The following is a 21,439-nucleotide window of genomic DNA, read 5'->3' as shown; positions in this document are numbered from 1 at the left end:
GAGAAGCTGGAGTTGTTCTCCTTGGAGCAGAGAAGGCTAAGAGAAGATTTGATTGAGGTGTTTAAAATCATGAAGGATTTAAATAGAGTAAATAAATAGAAACTGTTTCCAATGGCTGAAGGGTTGAGAATCAGAGGGCACGGATTTAAGGTGACTGGCAAAAGAACCAGAGGTGACATGAGGAAAATCTTTTTAATGCATCGAGTGGTTAGGATTTGCAATGCACTGCCTGAAAGGGTGGTGGATACAGATTCAATAGTAGCCTTCAAAGGGGAATTGGATAAATACATGAAAGAGAAAACATTGCAGGGATATGGGGAAAGATCGGGGAGTGGGACTAACTGGATTGCTCTTCGAAAGATCCAGCGCAGACTTGCATTGTTGTCTGCCAGTGAGTGTGCCTTCAACTCTAGAAGAGGACCAGCTATTTTATACCGGTCTCAATTTTCCTGTTTCCCCACGTCCGCCATTCTTCTAACCTTTCTGAACCTGATTGTCAACCAAGTGCCAGAGGTCCATATCCTCTGCCAAATTCCTTCACATAGGCTCCTGCAGTTGGAAGGCAGAAGAAATGTTATTCACATCAGTCTGAGGTGGATTTAAATCCAGATTTAAAGATGAAGGAACAGTTTTCTTCCCTTTGCCCCCACCTTCATGTCTTCTACTCTTTGATCTTCACCACTCCAATAGACAATAACTCCAGTCATTGTGCAATATGGTTCCATGAATGCTGGCAGTGCTCTAGTACCTTAGCCAAGATGATATGTCAGCAGATTATACAACTAGCGACGGCATCAAAACTGACCATGTTACTCATCTTTTCTGACCTGCAATCCCAGCAAAGGACACAATAGTGGTCAGGTGCTGAAACCTGGCTATTTTTAACCCCTTCGCCATGATGCACAGGGGCCACTATCACCTTCACTACTGCTCTGACTGAGATCAGCTAACTCCGTATACACCCATAAACCTAGATCACACCCGAGACTTTCCTGGTCTGTATATATTGGTACTACACTAAGCAGTACATTTACCTACAGAGTTATCCTGGTAGCTGAAAGAACAGTGTTGTAACATGCTGTGCTGCCAGTTCCCTGCTTTCTTGTGCAACTTTTTCAGCACAAATAATCTTTATTTTGTAAATAAATGTTTAACTTTTACAAAACAACCCAGTAAACAACAGCTTGTATTTGTATAGCGCCTTTAACGTAGTAAAACCTCTCGAGGCACTTCACAGGAGCGTTATCAAACAAAATTTGACACCAAGCCACATGATATATTGGGTAGGTGAGGTAGGTTTTAAGAGCGTCTTAAAGGAGGAAAGAGAGGCAGAGTGGTTTAAGGAGGGAATTCCAGAGCTTAAGGCCTAGGCAGCTGAAGGCACAGCTGCCAATGGTGGAGCGATTAAAATCGGGGATGCTCAAGAGGCTAGAATTGGAAGAGCACAGTTATCTCTGAGGGTTGTAGGGCTGGAGGAGATTAGAGATAGGGAGGGGCAAGGCCATAGAAGGACTTGAAAACAAGGATGAGAATTTCTAAATCGAGGCATTGCTTAACGGGGAGCTAATGTAGGTCGACAAGCACAGGGGTGACAAGTGAACAGGACTTGGTGTGAGTTAGAACACGGACAGCAGAGTTTTTGTTGACCTCCAATTTACGGGGGTAGAACCTGGGAGGCCAGCCAGGAGTGTTGGAATAGTCAAGTCTAGAGGTAACCAAGGCATGGATGAGGGTTTCAGCAGCAGATAGGCTGAGGTAGGGGCGGAGTTGGGCAATTTTAGAGGTGGAAATAGCCTGTCTTGGTGATGGAGTGGATGTGTGGTTGGAAGCTCACCTCGGTAAAATATGACACCAAGGTTGCGAACAGTCTGGTTCAGCCTCTTGACAGTTGCCAGGGAGAGGGATGGAGTTGGTGGCTAGGGAACGGAGTTTGTGGCGGTGTAGTGTTTGTGAATATACAGTATGGTGCCGATGAACCTCAATATTACAGGCACATTGTAAAATCATTACCTTACACCTGACCAGGAAGCAATAGCTTATATTCTTCTGTAGTGATCATATCATCATAACCTGTAATAGTCCAATGTAATTTTGAAATTACTTTTAACTCTCATTCTTTTACTGAGACCGCAATGTACATTTTACAAGCCAATGGATGGTAGCGTGTCAGTAAAAGTCTTAACTATCTTGGGAACTCGCATAACATTTGAACCCGTTGATTAAATTGTAGCCTTATTTCCGTTTCCCAAACAATTCATAATGATACTTTGTGTAATTTTACAGCTTAGTTATAGGGTTTCTATAGGCAAGATAAGAGGTCCAGCTGATTGAGGAAGTAACTAGCTTACTGTGCTAAGTGGTGATTTTTTTCATTCAGTAAATAAATTGCTGTAACATTAAATTTGCTGCAGCAGTTATAAAGAATGGATTACTTTTAAGGCTGCAATGCCCCACAAATAAATATGAAGCTTTTAAATTTTTAACATTTTAAATACGTCATTCACAGTGCTGCTGCCCCACACTCTGGCTTGATGGATGTGTGCAAAATAATTGGTGATAATCCAGAAGATAAAATTTGAGTGCAATCATAATTCTGTTGTGATTTATAATTATTGATTGATTAATTCATCTACAATCTCCTAATAGTTTAAAGTTGTATTTGTATCAAAAATGGAATTATCTAATATTGAGTATCCAGTATTGAGCAACATAAATAACACAGCAAAAGTTGGAATATAGTGCCAAAAAGATTAATTTGAATCCTTTAAATTAACTGACTTTGAATTAAGTGTGTACTGTATTTACTATTTAAATATACAAATAAAGGTGTTGGCCATCTTTTCCCATAGAGCTAATTTGTTCTCTGCTATCCGTGTGAACGTTAATACACTATCACTCATGATTACTAGGAATATCTTTTTTCTCACCTTCTCCCCAGCCTAACTATTTCCATTGCCTTGCACTTTGGCCCAATCTTCCCCACTACATCTGAGCTCCAGGCCATGCCACCCACGCACCCGCCATGTGCTCTGGCCCATCTACTTCCCCATCACTCTCTCGTGCAAAGGCTATTAGAGGACACACTCTCTGCTCCCATTCCCAGATAGAGACAAGGTCATTTCTCTCTGGTTTTCAGAAGTTTGTAGCTCCCAATCTGCCTCCAGTTCTCTGACTGACTAGTGAGAGAAAAAGAGAGTAAAAGAGGCAGAAATACTGAGAAAAATTGTACGAGGCATTGAATGATAGACCTATTGAAAGACAAAGCAAGCATAATGAGAAGCATAGAGAGAGAGTCATAGTCATAACAGCACAGAAGGAGGCCATTCGGCCCATCAAGTCCGTGCCGGCTCTTTGTAGAGCAATCCAGTCAGTCCTATTCCCCCGCTCTATCCCTGTAGCCCTGCAAGTTTATTTCCCTCAAGTGCCTATCCAGTCTCCTCTTGAAAACATTGAGTGTCTCCGCTTCCACCACTTCTGTCGGCAGTGAATTCCAGGTCATCCCCACTCGCTGTGTAAATAAGTTTTTCCTCACATCCCCCCTGTATCTCTTGCCCAAAACCTTAAATCTGTGTCCTAGTCCTTGTACCATCAACTAGTGGGAAGAGCCTTTCCCCGTCTAGCCTATCCAAAGCCGTCATAATCTTGTACACCTCTATCAAATCACCCCTCAACCTCCTTTGCTCTAATGAAAACAAATCCAGCTTCTCCAACCTGTCCTTGTAGCTAAGATCCCCCATCTGGAACCATTCTGGTAAATCTCTGCACCCTCTCGAGGGCCTTCACATCCTTCTTGAAGTGTGGTGACCAGAACTAGACATAATACTCCAGTTGTGGCCTAACCAGCGCTTTATAAAGGTTCAGCATAACTTCTCTACTTTTGTACTCAATACCTCTATTTATGAAGCCCAAGATCCCATATGCTTTGTTAACCACTCTCTCAATATGTCCTGCCACCTTCAGGGACCTATGCACATTAACTCCCAGATTCCTCTGTCCTTGCAGACTCTTTAAAACTGTGCCATTAGGTGTATATTGTCTCTCCCTATTCCTTCTGCCAAGATGCATCACCTCACACTTCTCTGTATTAAATTCCATCTGCCCATTCTGCCAGCTTTTCTATGTCCTGTTGCATTACCCTCATCTACCCTCCTTGTTACCGCCTCAGAAAATTCAATCAAGTTTGTCAGACGTGGCCTTCCCTTAACAAATCCGTGCTGACTATCCTTGATTAATCTGTGTCTTTCTAAATGAAGATTTATCCTGTCCTTCAGAATTCTTTCCAATAATTTTCTCACCACCGAGGTTAGGCTGACTGGCCTGTAATTACTCGGTCTATCCTTTTCTCCCTTTTTAAACAAGGGTACCACATTAGCAGTCCTCCAGTCCTCTGACACCACACCTGAAGTCAGAGAGGATTGAAAAATGATGGTCAGGGCCTCTGCTATTTCCTCTTTTGCTTTGCTTAACAGCCTGGGATACATTTCATCCGGGCCTGGGGATTTATCCACTTTTAAAGCTGCTAAACCCCTTAATACTTCCTCTCGCACTGTTTATTTCATCTAATATTTCACACTCCTCCCCCCGACAGCAATGTCTGCTTCGCCCCTCTCCTTTGTGAAAACAAATGCAAAGTATTCATTAAGAACCCTACTGACGTCTCTCGCCTCCACACACACATTACCCTCATGATCTCTAATAGGCCGTACCCTTTAGTTATCCTCTTACTCTTTATATATTTATAAAACATCTTTGGGTTTTCCTTGATTTTACTTGCCAAGAATTTTTCATGCTCTCTTTGCTTTCCTAATATCCTTTTTAATTGCACCCCTGCACTTTCTGTACTCCTCAAGATTCTGGAGTATTTAGCCCTTGATTCCTCTGTCCTTCCGATTTGCTTTCTACATTTTTGTTTTCCAATTCCAGTTTTTCTTCCCTCCCTATTGACTCTATACTTAGGTTCCCAAAGTAAGAGACTTATGAAAAGGAGGAGACAGCAAGCAGACTTGCATGTAAGGGTGGGGTGGGGGGAAAGAGGAGAAGAGTGACACAAAGTCACTGGCATGCAGGAAATGAGAGCGTGGAAGAAAAACTGAAAGACGAAGTGAGAGAAAGAGGGGAAATAATCAGTTACAGGAAAGAGACTCGGATGTAGATTAAGTGTGCTGCCCTAATGTGTAGTAGAGAAAAAAGTGTCAGATATAAACCAAATTACGGCCATGTGCCTCAATAAGTCAGAGAAAAATTGTCATGTGAATTATCCTAATTCAATTCTAACTGAGTAGTTTTAAATCCGTCTTGTATTATGCGTGCTTTGTGCCCATGAATTTAAAACACAAATGAATCTCTGCATTTATTATAATTTCTATAATTTACTGAGCCAGTAAAGGATGATCTTTGCATAAAAAGGAAGTCTGTTTCTAGATTGCTAGTGGAATGATCTGCTTGTAATATATTGTGCCACTGAACCCCAAAATCCAGGCTGTTGGTAGGATTTTATACACACTTCTATAGGTTTGGGTTGTGTTTCACCAATAAGCTGTGCTTCTTTCAGTCTACAAAAGCAAAATACTGTGGATGCTGGAAATCTGAAATAAAAACAGAAAATGCTGGAAATACTCAGCCGGTCAGGCAGCATCTGTGGAGAGAGAAACAGAGTTCACGTTTCAGGTCGATGACCCTTCGTCAGAACTGGAAAAAGCTGGAGATTGAACAGGTTTTTGTGCAAATGGAGGGGAGGAAAGAACAAAAGGGAAGGTCTGTGATAAGATGGAAGGCAGGAGCGATTGAGAGACATTAAGAGATGGTGCAAGGCAAAAAGGAGATGGTAATGGGACAAGTTAAGAAACGAAAGATGGCTCTAGATGAAGTGTAACTGGCACTGGCAGAATGAAAGACAGCTGCCATGTGGGAGAGAAAAAATAAATAAATAAAATGAATGGAAAAGAATAGGGGCAGAGTTTTATGGTCTGAAATTGTTGAAATCTATGAGTCCAGAAGGTTGTAAAGTGCCTAATCGAAAAATGAGGTGCTGTTCCACGAGTGTACGTTGAGCTTCATTGGAACAGTGTAAGAGGCCAAGGACGGTGAGGTCTGAGTGGCAGTGGAACGGAGAATTAAAGTGACAGGCGACCGGAAGCTCAGGGTCCCCCTTACTGACTGAACGGAGGTGTTCCGCAAAGTGGTCACCCAATCTGCATTTGGCCTCCCCCAATGTAGAGACCGCATTGTGAGCAGCGAATACAGTATACTAGATTGCAAGAAGTACAAGTAAATTGCTGTTTCACCTGGAAGGAGTATTTGGGGACCTGGACAGTGGGAAGGGTGGAGGTAAAAGTGCATGTGTTGCATCTCCTGCGCTTGCACGGGAAGGTGCCGGGGGAAGGGGTGTTGGGGGTGATAGAGGAGTGGACCAGGGTATCCTTCAGTCTACTTCAGTACAGTTGTATTCAGTTGTGATCCTGTACTGTAGTCAAGGATCTAAATTCTGACTAGTATGTCATATCTGACCACTAAAGTGCAAAGGTTCACAACCTAGTTTCAAGCTTGATGTCTGAATCCAGTAACAGCTTAAGATGGCAGAGGACAATGTTCCAAGCAATATACTTTTCATTCTGATTGGCTGTACAAATATAAAGCATTTATTCTGGTCATTAAGAGTCTCTAAAATCTGTCAGTATGTTGAGTTGCCAGTAGCATATATTAACTTCTCCATTCCATAACAATCTGATTCTGCTTTTTGAACCGCCATTTGAAATAATTTTCAAGTAGTACCTATCTTGTAGAGCTTTGACTTTTTAGGTTTTATTCACATTTTAGATAAGTTATAACTATAACATGTTAAATACCACACAAGGGTCATAATTATGATTTTGAATTGAGTTAATGAGACTGTCTATTACATTTAAGCTATATCAAGAATCACATTATAAATTTAAAAGAATTCACCATGTCCAATTAATGTGCTTGTGGGTCTTTTTTTTAACAACTGTATTAGCTGCATTATCTGACCTTTTAAAAAAAAATTGAGTTATATTGAGTACTACAAAATCTAAGTTTGAGATCACTTCAACATCTGGACCATGAAATCCATTTGCAGCTGTTGCATCACAGTTTGTAATGTGGCCAGCAGAGGACCACGATTACTATAGTATTGTGGATGGAGCCAACTGAATTTGATAAATGAAATAAGACAATTTACTCATGAGGGTTTTTCTCTTGCTGAGCTGAGTAATGCTGCTAATTTTGATATTCTTGTTGATTTTATGTTGCGCAAGACTGATGTTAATGTTGGAGCACGGAACTGGTTGCAAGCCAAATGTAAAACTGCTCAGACTGGCTGCAGGGAAACCCCATTTTTAGAGAGATGTTACAATTGGCCTTAAGTCCTGGGGAAGATTGTGCAGTGTTTCAGCCCCTAATCGCTATCCAGTAGTTGCTGCTGGAAGTACAAGCACGTGGACACTAGTTGAGGATAGGATTGGACTTGGGTGTGATGGCCTGTTGACACTCTAATTTCCAGCATAATGTATAGCCTCTTGGACATGGTACTGGAGGGTGACCGCTATCCCAGCAAGGAGTAAATTCTTCGAGCAGATTAGAGGGAAAAATTGTCAGAAGAAAGGATCGGGGTGGGTGGTCGGGGGAAATCATGGATTATCTCTTTTTTTTGTTTAATCACTCCCTTCCAGCTGTCTCGCTGTGATATTGACATCCCCCAATATTATCACATTACTATTCTTTGCAGTCTCTCTTACTGAGTTGTTAACATTGAGTTGGCAGTTGATGGATTCCACCTAATTACTTTAGTGCCCATATTACTAGCTTCCATGCATATTACTTCTGAAACCCTTCTGCAAAAGATACTGAAATAACAGATACATTGTCCTTTACAAATAATGCCATTTTATCTAACTTAATGGGTCTTATGTGCAAAACGTTTCATATTCTCAGAGCTCTCTCTTGCCCATCTTCCCTCACAAGCATGGACTGCAGTGAAGAAAGTTGTTTCTCCTGTGCCTTGGTAGGTAATCTAATTATTGCAGTTCATTGGGTTGCTTATGGACGATCCTGCATCATCTTGGAGTGATAATGTACCTGTGTTGCAACAAAGCAACATCATTTTGTAGAACGGCTCTCTGGGCTATCTAATATTTTGAATATTGACAGCGGGATGATTTGACTAAGGATTTGTGTCTATTTCAAAAAAATAACTCTTCTCACTGACCTTGTCATTTTTTAAATGTCTGCAGCCTAAATTCTTTGATGTTAACTTGAAATGTCACCCTACAGTCTATTTTCTTTTTATTGTAGGCAAGTTGAAAGATCTTGGCAACATGGTTCTGCGACCTTTTGGCCTGTCCACTGAAAACTTCCTGTTAAACAAGGATCCAAGCTCTGGCTCATACTCCATCAACTTTGTGCAAAACCCAAATAACAATGATAGATAATGGCTATTTCTGGTAGCAGCTCAGCCCAAGGGTGTGTTGTAACAAAGTTTAGTTATACAGTTACAGAATATTGCCTTTCTAGTCTCCCAACAAACTGATCTGTTCCAATTATATATTGCTATATTTTAGCAGGTATTTGTTTACATTTAGAATCTGCACAAGTTTTAAGACACTTGATTTGGGCTGCTTGTTATCCGTAAAGGCCAACAGTGAAACCACAACCTTTATTTTGTCATTACATCTGGATAAGTGTTAAACCAAGTATGATAAAGTCTTGGTGTTTAGAAACTGAAATATTTAATCAGTTTCACTAACTGCAGATGAAAGTTGCCATGTAACCACTGGGTAGATTTTTGTTTGCCATGGACTTTTGATATCTGCAAACTACTGATGCTTGATGTCTAGTCGTGTACTGTTGATCATGCTGAATATATCATTAATACCTGTTGCCTTATTTTCTGTGGATTAAAAAAAAATAAAGTTAGACTATGAATCCGTATGATTCAGAGAACCTCCTGGAAATAAAAATATCAAAATTGTACTTCATCTTCATGAAACTTGTATTACTTCAATATGCAATTGGAATTAACTTGTCTAGGTACAAACAGGACAACTGGTCTTGACAGAACTGCATGTAGTATAACTATCCAGACGGTTTTTAAAAGGGTATCTTACATACATAGTATTCACAGCACAGAAACAAGCCATTCAGCCCAACAGGCCCATGCTGGGGTTTGTGCTCCACACCAGCCTCCTCCCACTCTTCTGCATCGAACCCCATCAACATATCCTTCTATTCCTTTCTCCCTCGTTTGTTTATCTAGTTTCACCTGAAATGCATCTCTGCTATTCGCCTCAACTACTCTGTCGGAGCGAGTTTGACATGAATTCCCTATTGGATTTATTAGTGACTGTTATATTTATGACCCCTAGTTCTGGTCTCACCCGCAAGTGGAAACATCTTCTCTACTTCTAACCCAGCCCTTTCATAATCTTAAAGACCTCTATCAGGTCATCCCTCAGTCTGCTCTTTTCTAGCCTGTTCAATTTTTCCTGATAGGTATAACCTCTCAGTTTTGGTATCAATCCAGTAAATCTTTTTTGCACCTTCTCTAGTGCTTCTATATCCTTTTTTATAATATGGAGAACAGAACTGTTCACTGGTCCAAGTGTGGTCTAACCAAGGTTCTAAACAACTTTAACATAACTTCTCTGCTTTTCAATTCTATCCCTCTAGAAATGAACTTCAGTGCTTTGTTTGCTTTTTTATGGCCTTATTAACCTGCATTGCTATTTTGTAATTTGTGTATCTGTACCCACAGATCCTTCTTCCTCTATCCCATTCAGACACTTATTTTCCAAGGAGTATGTGGCCTCCTTAGTCTTCCTATGAAAAAGTACAACTTTTCTATATTGAAGTTCATTTGCCAATTACATGCCCATTCTGCAAATGTATTAATTTCTTCCTGTATTTTGCAGTCATCCTCTATGAACTGCACCCTCCAATTTGGTGTCATCCACAAATTTTGAAATTGTACTTCCGATTCTCAAGTCCAAATCATTTATGTAAATGGTGAACAATAGTGGTCCCAGGACTGATCCTGGTGGATCACCACTTCTCACCTTTTACCAGTCTGAGTAACTACCTTTAACCCCTACTATCTATTCTGCTACTGACTCCACATGTTCTGCTCTTGTCGTGAATCTACTATGCGGTACCTTATCAAAGACCTTTTGGAAATCCAAATATATTACGTCTTATTGCATTACCCTTATCTACCTTTTCTGTTGGTACTTCAAAGAATTCAATAAGGTTGGTCAAGCATGACCTTCCCTTTTTGGAATCCGTGCTGACTTTATTATATTTTCAGTTTCAAGATGGTTTTTCTATTACATCTTTGAGTAAGGATTCCATTATCTTTCCTACCACCGACATTAAGCTAATTGGTCTATAGTTCCCTTGACTTGTTCTATCTCCCTTTTTAAAGCGAGGAGTCACACATTAGCTGTCTGCCAGTCCTCTGCCACTATTTCCTTTTCTAACGGATTAGCTCTGAACTTTTCCTATGTTCATTGGCATTTAGTTGGACCTCATTAGCTGGAATTTAATCTTCGTCAAGCTTGGCCTGCTTGTGACTGTAAGCAAAAATGTTCAAATTTGTTGCAAGCTAGAGAAAGTCAATGATACTGCTGGGCTGAACTTTGTTAGAACTTGCAACAGGCCAGAGGAATGAGTCCATGAGGCTCATTCAGAAACGTGTAATTATAACCCATTTCTTCAGTTTCCACAAGCAGTAGGGTGGGGGGTCACAGAATTGGTATTGGACAATGCCTATTTAAGAAAATTGTGCCTTGAGCACACTCATAAGCTTATCCTGCTCAACAGTGTAAGAGGTCAAGCTCTAAGTCTTCTCCCCATTGCATCTCCCTTTCCTGCCTTTCAACAGCAGTTTCTTGTATCCCTCACCAAGGAGTGTTGCCTTTTCTACCTTTTTTTTTAAAAAAGGTTTTAGTCCTCTTGAGAACCTTGAGTAATAGGAAATAAATTTTGTTGCAGTTATTTGAATTGTAAGAGGGTAACTCTTAGTTTTTGCTTGCAAGATATTTTGTGCTGTTTTCAATAACGTTACCTTGAGGTTTCCCTCAGTTGGACTGATGATGATTGAACTCTGCTATACAGCCATAGGTGCATGCCAGGTCATGCTTGCAAATGACACATCCTTTTCAACAACTGACTCTCTTGACCTGCCTCTGCCGTCATGCACTGTTTCACAACTATGTAGTGTGTGAAACAGAAGGGTTTGGTGCAAGCCTGGGATCCATCATGTGCTGTGTTGCCTATCTCTGGGGAAATTGCTAAACAGAGACCAGATGTTCTACAGAGAGGAGAGTAAAACTAGAAAATGCTATTGTTGTGGTATGGGGAAATTGGGGCAGGAATAAAACACCGCACTTAAAGTTCTGTCCATAGTGTGGATTCGAGGTTGCTATAATTTCAATTTTCAACTGCAAGGCCTCGCTTTTTACTAAAATATTGGAACACATTGATCCAAATCATTTTATATGTTCAGAGTAGTAGCAATTGTTTGCAGTATGTTTTCAAATCACAGTCTCTAAGACTATTTTGAAGAGAAATCATTTTTCCTGCTTGTTTTAGTATGAATTTGCTATTGAAGGGCTGCTGAAGTTGTGTTGCATGTGCAGATCTTTGTCTTATTTATTATTGCATACTTAGTATGAAACCATTAATAATGTAAGCAAACCATAGAGCACTGCTTACTCGTGTACTTGACCAACTCGTGTTGGATTTAACCAGTGTGGAAAGCTGCAGCCGCATATTCTTGCTCCTGCTTCCAGTCCCAAGACGAGTGGAGCAGCACTGTTGCGTGATGTTTGTGTGTTGTACTAAACATTTTTTAAATTTAAAAGGTATTTGAGGCCCACAAGGGCTGAGGGCTCTTTGAAAATTATTTAAGCTGGATTGCTCTTTTTAAAGCTGGTACATATTTTAGAATGTTACTGTACATCAGTTTATCCAGAATAAAGTGGTTTTATTGATTTCTGCCCTCTTATTTTATAAAAATGTTACTTTAATTCCAGCCAATAATGTACTAGTGCAGCCATTTAAAACGAGGATGCTCATAACAGCAGGCTTGGTAGCAAGGCAAGAATGATGGTATACAATTAATGGAGAAAGATTAGATTAACTCTTGAAAAGATAACGGGGGAGAAATTTGGTTGTTAGTGCCTAAAGAGGCAGAGAATTGGGGCGTTACCCAATTTTCAGGCGGGCGCAGTGAACCCAGCGCCTCTTGCCCTACTGAGTGGGTTTTTAGCACTGGCGCTAAATCTTAGCGCCCATCGCGGGCGCAGGCAGATCATGACATCATTTCAGTGTGCAACGCCTTTTTGGTGCCCCGGACCGGAAATTCAGTGGCGCCCCCCTCTGTTCCGACCGGCGCTAATAAGGACAGCTTCCTGGTATGTTCCCTAGTGGCGCTCGGGCTTAGGGGGGGGCGCTCTTTAAAGGGGACTGCACTGGTATAAAAGTGGGAGCACAACTTATTTGAGATTTACAGAGTTGCACAGTTGAACTCTCAGCCATTTCACTAGTGACCCAGCACTGTCAGAGGACCTTCAGCCTTCATACTATCACCCTGCTGCTGGTGAGCCTTTACACCCTGTATAATTTCTGCTGACTTATTATGGGGGCTGCTTTGGAGGGGAACGTCCTGCTGCTCGACCATATGGAAAGGGCACAGGGATGGAGGGAGAGAGGGCCAGGAATGGCCAGACGGAGGAGGGCCAACAGACGTTGCCACACCAGACCTTACACTGCCAGGGTATTCAGGCAGCAGTTCTCTTACCTCAACATGTCGGAGGAGCAGTGTGTTAGGAGGCTGCGATTCCGAAAGGAGTTGGTGACTGAGCTGTGCCACCTGCTTCAGGAAAATCTGCAGCCACAGATGAGGTGTAGGACCTCTGTCAGTGGCTGTGAAGATAACTGGCATTGAATTTCTATGCGAACGGCTCCTTCCAGTCAGCAACTGGGGACATTGCCAACATATCCCAGTTTGCAGTGCATAACTGCATCCAGCAGGTTACAGATGCCCTGATTAAAAGGCGGCGTCAGTACATATCCTTCAATGTGACACCGATGAAGCAGCGGGAGCGCGCAGAGGGCTTCGCGGCAATAGCGGGCTTCCCCATGGTGCAGGGCGCCATTGACTGCACGCACGTGGCTTTACGGGTGCCTGTACAGAATCCTGAGGAGTTCTGCAACCGCAAGGGGTTCCACTCCTTGAATGTGCAGCTGGTCTGTGACCACCGGCAGCTGATCCTGGCGGTCAATGCACAGTTCCCAGGCAGCAGCCACGACTCACTCATCCTGCGCCAGACCTCTGTCGCTGACCTTTTCGAGGCCCCGGCTCACCCAGAAGGCTGGCTTCTCAGCGACGAGAGCTATCCACTGTGCCCATGGCTGATGACCCCGCTCCGTACGCCCAGCACCCCTGCAGAAGAGCACTACAACGTCAGCCATCAGGCGACGAGGAACATTGTGGAGCACACAACTGGCGTGCTGAAGTAGCGGTTCCACTGTTTGGACCATTCGGGAGGCGCCTTGCAGTACGCGTCAGAGAGAGTCTTCCACTTCATCGTTGTCTGCTGCATGCTCCATAACCTCGCCACCCTGCGCACCCAGCCAAGGCCGAGCAGACATTGAAGGACCAGCAGAGGAGGAGGACCAAGACGGGAGGGTCCGAGAAACTGGAAGGACCGTCCGTCTGAGGCTGATGAGTCGGTTCTAGGCCCCTCTCTCGGACTGCTTGGTGCCATTCGAAGACCAGGAATAGAACCATTCGGATAACCCAAAGCCTATGAAGGTCACAATGATTGTAAATAGCAGACATGGCCAATGAGAATAAAAAATTTTGTTTATTTTGAAAACTGTGCTACCTTCCAACATGACAAAGCAATGGCAACAGAAAGCTTAACTAACAAACTAACACAAGTGTATCGCACACCCGGGAGACTATCTAAAACATGACTAACATTCAGACCAGCATCCACGGCCTTGATTTCTAGAAATAGGACATTTCAGCAGCACCTTCTACTCTTTCCCCTTTGATGGTGATCTACTTCTACTTCTCTTGCGAGAACGGCCCCTTCCCTCCCTGCAGCTCCTCCGTAATGGGACCCCAGTGGCTGCATGAAGGCTGGGGGACGCCTGCTGACTGTCCGAAAGCACAGATGCCCCTGAGGGACGGTCTGGACGGACTCTGGGCTTGGAGGGGCCGGATGCTGACTGCTCCAAATGGGCATAGGTGGAAGCAGTCTGTCCTGCAGGTGATGGCAGCTGCAGTGGAGACGTGCCAGCATTGGCATCAGGAATGCTGACATCCTGAGAGTGGACACCTGCTCCGTGGTCGGCCGACACACTGGCACTCTGATGGGGCAGTACCGCAGCATACGGACCAATTGGCTGGTCCACAGATTGCTGGCCTGTTGTGGTGCTGCAAGGGCCCCGGGTAATCCTGCCTGATCCATCGAGGGTGGCAGCAGTCAATGCTTGTGTGGCCTCAATCTGCCTCTGCATGAGGCCAGCGAGGGACTGTGTGGCAGCACTCGGCACTTGCGTGGCAGGTGCCAGTGCTTCGGTGAAGCCCTGGACAGTCCTTTTCCAGTGATGTAGCGACGCCCTGGGCACTCCTTTCCAGGGCTGCCCCGAAGTCCTGCACAATCCTTTCCTGAGCTGCCCTGAAGTCTTGCACACTCCTTGCCAGTGTCTCGATGGATTCAGGCATCCTTGCAACTGCAGCCATCAGCTCAGTGTGCCTGAGTCGAGCCTGGGCGCTCATTTCTGCGAGGGAATGCACCTCTTCTGCGCTCTGTGCCGCAGTCATCGTGGCCTGACGCGCCCTCCGGGGAGACGGCTCCCGAATTTCCCTACCCCCCTTGCGCTGCTGGAGGCCGCTGGTTCCTGCAACTGGTTCCTCCTCGGAGCCATACCACCCCCCCCCCCCCTGCTCCCTTCCAGGGAAGCACTATCCCCAGTCTGCAGATGGGCTGGCTCGCCTGAGGGTGGGACGGATGGTCCAGCTTCCTCCTGCTCGTCCCCTCCGGAGTCAGTGTCCCTGGCAGCTTGATGGCTCGGCTCCCGAGCTGGTGATGCAGCATCTGAAAGCAGGGAGGTTGGAGAGTGGCTTTAGCGAAAGGACCGTGTGGCAGCAAGGGATGCAAGAGTGCTGCAATGCTCTGACATGGGTCCAGACTGAAAAAGCATGCTGGTGGGGGGAACAAGTGGAAGGAGAGAGTTCAAAAAGGTGATGACCTTACCATCGCTGTGCACAATGGGGTCGGCAGTTCCAGTGGTGACAGGACCATTCATCCGGCCTCCAACAATCTGGTGGACTCTTTCCTCTAGGTCCGTGAGTTCCTGCAGCTGAGGAGGGCCCCCTCCAGTACAAATCTGTTCCCTCCGGTTCCTGGCCAGCTTGCCCTGCAGGAGAAAGGACGGGAAGTTATGAAACATGCTGCCCTGAGTTGTCATCTCATGCCCCCCCCATGGTGGATCAGCCCTTACATTATGCCCCGAGTTGAATGTGCGTGTGCGTTCCCAGAAAGGGCCATGGGTGCTGGCTGACAGATGGCCATTGGGGCATCGCGCACCCTCTGGCCATAAAATCAGGTGCAGATGGAGGGATGAAGATGATTGCCAACAAGCCACTCACCCTAACGACCCGAGTGAGATTGTTGAACTTCTTCCTGCATTGCACAGGAGTCCTGGGCGCCACGCTGCTGGAGTTGACTCTTTGACAAACTTCCCTCCAAGCTCTGCAGTACTCGTTCTGCTGAGGCCTCCTGCCATTGTCAGAGTACAGCACTGCTCGCCGTCGCTCCACTGCGCCAACCAAAGCATCCAATGCCCTTTTCGGTAAAGCGCTTCGCTCTCTGCCTCACCCTCTCCATCTGGTCAAAGTTTGTAACGCCTCAATTGCACAGCGCCGATTTTGAGGCCTACAGGGCGATGAGTGTGGCTGCTGAACCTAAATGACCCGCCCCTTTAAGAGCTGGCCGGCGCCAGCATGTCTCATGGTCATCGATTATTGACAGCACCTGCGCTGCACCCGTCCGCCCAGATATTGAGTAGCGCCGCCAGGTTAGCGCCTTAGGAATCCCGTGCAGCGCCTGATTTTACGCCGCAATCTCCTTCAGGGGCGATGAAACCCAATATCGCTGAAGGTGGCGATAAGTTGCGCCTGGCGATACAATTTACGCTCCGCCAATTGTAGCGCCCCAAGCGGGGCTATACCCAATTTCTCCCCCAACATCTTTAAACAACAAAAACAACTTACATTTATAGAACGCCTTTAATGTAGTAAAACATCCCATTGCGCTTCACGAGCGTTATTGAACAAAATTTGACACCAAGCCACGATATATCAAGACAGATGACCAAAATCTTGGTCAAAGAGGTAGGTTTTAAGGAGCGTCTTAAAGGCGGAGAGGGTTAGGGATGGATTTCCATAACTTTGGGCCTAGACAGCTGAAGGCACAGCTGCCAATGGTGGAGCGATTTTAAAACCGGGAATACGCAAGAGACCAGAATTGGAGGAGCACAGAAATCTTGAAGGCTTGGTGGAAGTTACAGAGATGGGGAGGGGCGAGGCCATGGAGCGATTTGAAAACGAGGATGAGAATTTAAAATTGAGACATTGCCGGACTAGGAGCCAATGTAGGTCAGTGAGCACAGGGGCGACTGATGAACAGGACTTGGTGCAAGTTAGGATACGGGCAGCAGAGTTTTGGATAAGCTCCAGTTTATGGAGGGTGGAAGATTGTAAGCTGGCCAGGAGAGCATTGGAATAGTCAAGCCTAGAGGTAACAAAGACATGAATGAGGGTTTTAGCAGCAGATGAGCTGAGGCAGGGACAGAGTCGGGTGATGTTACAAAGGTGGAAGTAGGCAGTCTTGGTGATGAAGTGGTTGTGTGGTCAGAAGCTCAACTGTGTCCAATACGACACCATGGTTGCGAACGGTCTGGTTTTGTCAGGGAGAGGGATGGAGTCAGTGGCTAGGGAGCAGAGTTTGTGGCGGGGACCAAAGACAATGGCTTCGGTCTTCCCAGTATTTAGTTGGAAATTTCTGCTCATCCAGTACTGGATGTCGGACAAGTAGTCTGACAAATCAGAGTGGAGGGGTCGGGAGAGGTGTGCCGAGGTAGAGCGGAGTGTCGTCCGCATACATGTGGAACCTGACGTATTTTCGGATGATATCGCTAAGGGGCAGCATGCAGATGAGAAATAGGTGGGGGTCGAGGATAGATCCTTCGGGGACTCCAGAGGTAACTGCGGGAGCGAGACGAGAACCCATTGCAGGTGATACTTTGGCTTTGACTGGATAGATAATGGTAGAGGAGGATGGTGTCGTCAACTGTCTTAAGGCTGCAGACAGGTCGAGAAGGATGAAGAGGAATAGGTTACCATGGTCACAGACACAGGATGTCATTTGTGAATTTGATGAAGGCCGTTTCAGTACTGTGGTGGGGGCGGATACCTGATTGGAAGGATTCGAACATGGAATTGTGGGAAAGATGGGCATGGATTTGGGAGGCGACAACATGTTCAAGCAATTTGGAGAGGAAAGGGAGGGGGGAGATGGGGCAGTACTTTGCAAAGACAGAGGGGTCAAGGGTGGATTTTTTGAGGAGAGGGGAGATTGCGGCAGATTTGCAGGGAGGGGGACAGTACCTGAGGAGAGCGAACCGTTAACAATGTCAGCGACCATGGGAGCCAGGAAGGGAAGTTGAGTTGTCAGCACTGTTCCCCCTCTTTGGGCCACGCGGCCCATTCAAAATTCTGCGCATGCTCGGTTTTTCCCTTTTAGAAGCCGGTGAGCCAGCTGTGCGGGAGCTCCAGAGTGCTGCGCGGCCGTGCAGCTTAAAGGGAAAATTGGTTTTCAGTAGTTTGGTGGGAATAAGGTCTAGGGAGCAGGAGGTGGGTCTCGTGCACAAGATGAGCTCAGAGAAGGCATGGTGGGAGATAGGAGAGAAACTAAAGAAATATCCAAGTTCAGGGCAAAGGCGGGGGGGAACCTCAGCAGAAAATAAAACACTTTTATTCTACCTGTAAATCCATTTTGAAAACATTTTGGCCTAGAAATTCAGTATAGCCACATTTGGGGCGCTACAGCCAGGCGTTCGCTAAATTTTGCGCCCGGCGCAACTTAGCGCCTCCTTCGCCGATATTCAGTTGCATCGCCCCAAGAGGTTGCTGCTGTGCTAAAGCAGGCGATGCATGACTATCATTAGGCGCTAAGCTGGCAGTCCGGGGCGCTACCACCGAGGGCGGGCGCAGCACAGGTGCGGCGAGTTGCTGATTGAAGGCAGACACTCTGGTGCCGGTCAGCTCTTAAAGGGGGAGGGTGGATTTGTTTGGCTGCCACGCCCTGCACACTGCAGCCCTGAAGCAAGGCCTGACCGCTGCTGCTTGAACTGCTCAACGCCCAGGACAATGGAGAAGGCCAGGGAGAGAGCGCAGCGCTTCAGCGAGGGTGCTGGTTGGCGCAGTGGAGCGCAGGCGCCATGTTCTGTTCCCTGAAGGTGGCAGGAGGCTGCTGCCCAGTGACTTATCGGAAAGCCTGGAGGGAGGTGTCAAACAGGGTGACCTCCAACAGCGTGGTTGCCAGGACTCCTGTCCAATGCCGAAAAAAGTTCAACGACCTCGCTCGGGTTGTCAGGGTGAGTACCCTTTCCAGTGTCCTCCTCATCCCTGCATATGCACCTCACTTTATGGGCAAAGGGACCTGAAAGCCCTAATGCCCAGCCCTAATCCAACACCTATGGGACTGTCATGAAAATCACTTGCACATTCAGGACTTTACACACTCAGGGCTATTCCACCATGGGAGGCAGTGCAGGCAAGATGAGGGCTTCACACTGTCAGGGTTATTCCACCATGGGAGGCAGTGCAGGCAAGATGAGGGCTTCGCAGTCAGGGCTATTCCACCATGGGAGGCAGTGCAGGCAAGATCAGGGCTTCACACTGTACTTAGAGGCCGTCCTTTCTCTTGCAGGGCAAGCTGGCGCACAACTGAAGGCAGCAGCGACAGACCGGGGGAGGCCGTCCTGACCTGAAACAGCTCAGCGACCTGGAGCAGCGTGTGGAGCGCATTATGTCAGGCCGGCTGATTGGCCCCGTCGCCACTAAAGATGCCGACCCTGTTGTGGGCCCCAATGGTAAGGTCATCACCTTTTCGACCTCTCTCTTTCCACTTGCGCCTCACACCAGCATCCTTTGCCACTGTCGGACCAATGCAGCGCATAGCAGCACTCGTGCCTCTCTCGCTGCCGCCCTGTCCTCACTCTAAAGCAATTCTTGTGCCTCCCTGCTTTCAGATGGTGAATTGCCAGGTGAGGAGGCGGGACCTCAAGCTGGCACTGTGAGTGACTCGGAAGGCGAGGAGGAGGAAGAGGAAGCCGGCCCATCAGAGCCACCCTCAGCCGAGGCAGCCCATGGCCATGATGGGGACACGTCTTCCCTGGAGGGGAGCAGGGGGGAAGGGTCGGAGGAGAGTGAAGCTCCGGGGCCCAGCGGGCTGCAGCAACGCTGGCAGGGTGGGGAAGCTCAGCGGCCTTCTCCCCGGAGGGTGAGTGCGGCCTCCAGTCCTGCTACGGTGAGCGCAGAGGAGGTGCGGCTCCTTGCGGAAATAGGCGCCCAGGCTGAGCGCAGGCACACTGAGCTCATGGCTACAGTGGCAAGGATGCCTGACTCCATAGAGTCACTGGCAAGGAGTGTACAAGAATTCGGGGTAGTACAGGCCAGGAGTCTTCAGGACTTCGCGGCAGCACAGGCGGCTTCCAGCCAAGTGCTCAGTCGTGCCGTGCATTCACTGGCTGGTCTCATGCAGACACAGACCAGGGCCACATGGGCACTAACTGCTGCCACCCTCGCTGGATTGGCCAGGCATCGCCGGGGCACTCGCCGCGCCGCAGCAGCCCAGCAGTCTGTGCTTCAGCAGATTGCTGCGCATGCTGCAGTGCTGGCCCGTGCGAGTGCCAATGTCTCAGCCGACCAGGGAGTGCCTGTGCTCTGTCAGGTTGGCAGCTTTCCTGCAGCCAACACTGTCACTCCTTCACTGCAGCTGCCACCACCCGTAGGACAGACTGCTGCTGGCCAAGCAGAGTTGGAGCAGTCAGCAGCCGGCCCCTCCAGGCCCAGAGCTGGTCCAGGCCGACCCCCAAGGACACCTGCCGTCTCACCATCTGACCCTCAGCAGCCTTCCCCCCAGCCTTGCTGCAGCCACTGGGGCCCCGTTGAGTAGGAACTGCAGGGCGGGAAGGTGCCACTCGCGCAAGCGAGACGGCTCACCCTCGCAGGGGAAAAAGTAGGAGGTGTGGCCAAATGATTTTTTTTATATATGAAGGCCGAGACTGTTGTGTTCTTTTATATATGAAGGCCGAGACTGTTGTGATTGCTTTTTATAAAGGCTGAGGATCGTGGTCATTTTGGGTTAACTGCTTGTTGCATTTTCTGAAGGTTGTGAGAGCCAGTTATGTCTCTGACTGTTTTTGGGAGGGTTTCTCTGAATTAGTTTGTCATGCGGGAAGGGCACAGAGTTTGCACAGTAAAACAATTTCTGGAATCGCACTGTCCATGTTTGTTTTTTTAAGTTTTTGTTGCCTTGACCGGCTCAGGGCTGGTGGAGCGGCTACATTCATCTTCTTTCATTGGCACAAGCCATTCCCTGAGAGGGGGCCTAGAACCGAGTTGCAATAAGCCGCCGACGGACGGCCCTTGCACTTTGTGGCTCCCTCCCGTGCTGGTGCTGCTCCTCTTCCTCCTCTGGTGGTCCTCCAATGTCTGCTGGCAGTGGCTGAGTCCTGCGGATAGCCAGGTTGTGCAGCATGCAGCACACTACAACAAAATGGGAGACTCGCTCCGGCGAGTACTGTAGGGCTCCCCCGGAACGGTCCAGACAGCGGAACCGTTGCTTCAGCACGCCGATTGTGTGCTCAATGATGTTCCTGGTTGCTTGATGGCTGTCATTGTATCGCTCTTCAGCAGGGGTGCTGGGCGCACGGAGCGGGGTCATCAGCCAGGTGCACAAAGGATAGCCTTTGTCCCCGAGAAGCCATCCTCGTGGGTGAGGCTGGGCTTCAAAAATGTCTGGCGCAGGATGAAGGCATCGTGGCTGCTGCCTGGAAAGCGGGCATTGACAGCTAGTATGAGCTGCCTGTGGTCACACACCAACTGCACGTTGAGCGAATGGTAGCCCTTCCGGTTGCGGTAATCCTCGGCATTCTGTAGAGGTGCCCGCAAAGCCACATGCGTGCAGTCAATGGCGCCCTCCACCATGGGGAAGCCCGCTAATGCTGCAAATCCCATTGCACGCTCTTGCTGCTTGTCCAGGGTCATGGGGAAGGAGATGAACTGACGTCTCCTGAAAAGGGCATTGGTGACCTGGTGGATGCAGCAATGTACTGCGAACTG

The 21,439-nt window shown here is 47.0% G+C and overlaps 1 protein-coding gene across 6 annotated transcripts in view; it reads left to right on the top strand.

Annotated features, from left to right (window-relative positions):
• The window catches only part of ttc1 (tetratricopeptide repeat domain 1), a 91,325-nt gene that overhangs the window by 50,109 nt on the left and 19,777 nt on the right, over positions 1-21,439 (top strand). Inside the window, exon 8 of one of the 6 annotated variants that reach the window (XM_085995414.1) lies at positions 8,311-12,005. The exons of 3 other annotated variants lie outside the window; for them this stretch is intronic. In XM_085995414.1, the coding sequence (XP_085851540.1) occupies positions 8,311-8,447 (137 nt within the window). In that variant the 3' untranslated portion in view covers positions 8,448-12,005. Of the gene's footprint in view, positions 1-7,950; positions 8,258-8,310; positions 12,006-21,439 lie in introns of those variants that run through there. 2 more of the 6 variants (XM_085995416.1, XM_085995415.1) reach the window with 2 other exon arrangements.

Source organism: Somniosus microcephalus, chromosome 8 (assembly GCF_052327205.1).
Source record: "Somniosus microcephalus isolate GS21.2 chromosome 8, FLI_Smic_1.0, whole genome shotgun sequence".
NCBI lineage: Eukaryota > Metazoa > Chordata > Chondrichthyes > Squaliformes > Somniosidae > Somniosus > Somniosus microcephalus.
Note: the sequence above shows the minus strand (reverse complement) of the source record. Positions and strands in the feature narration are given on the sequence as shown.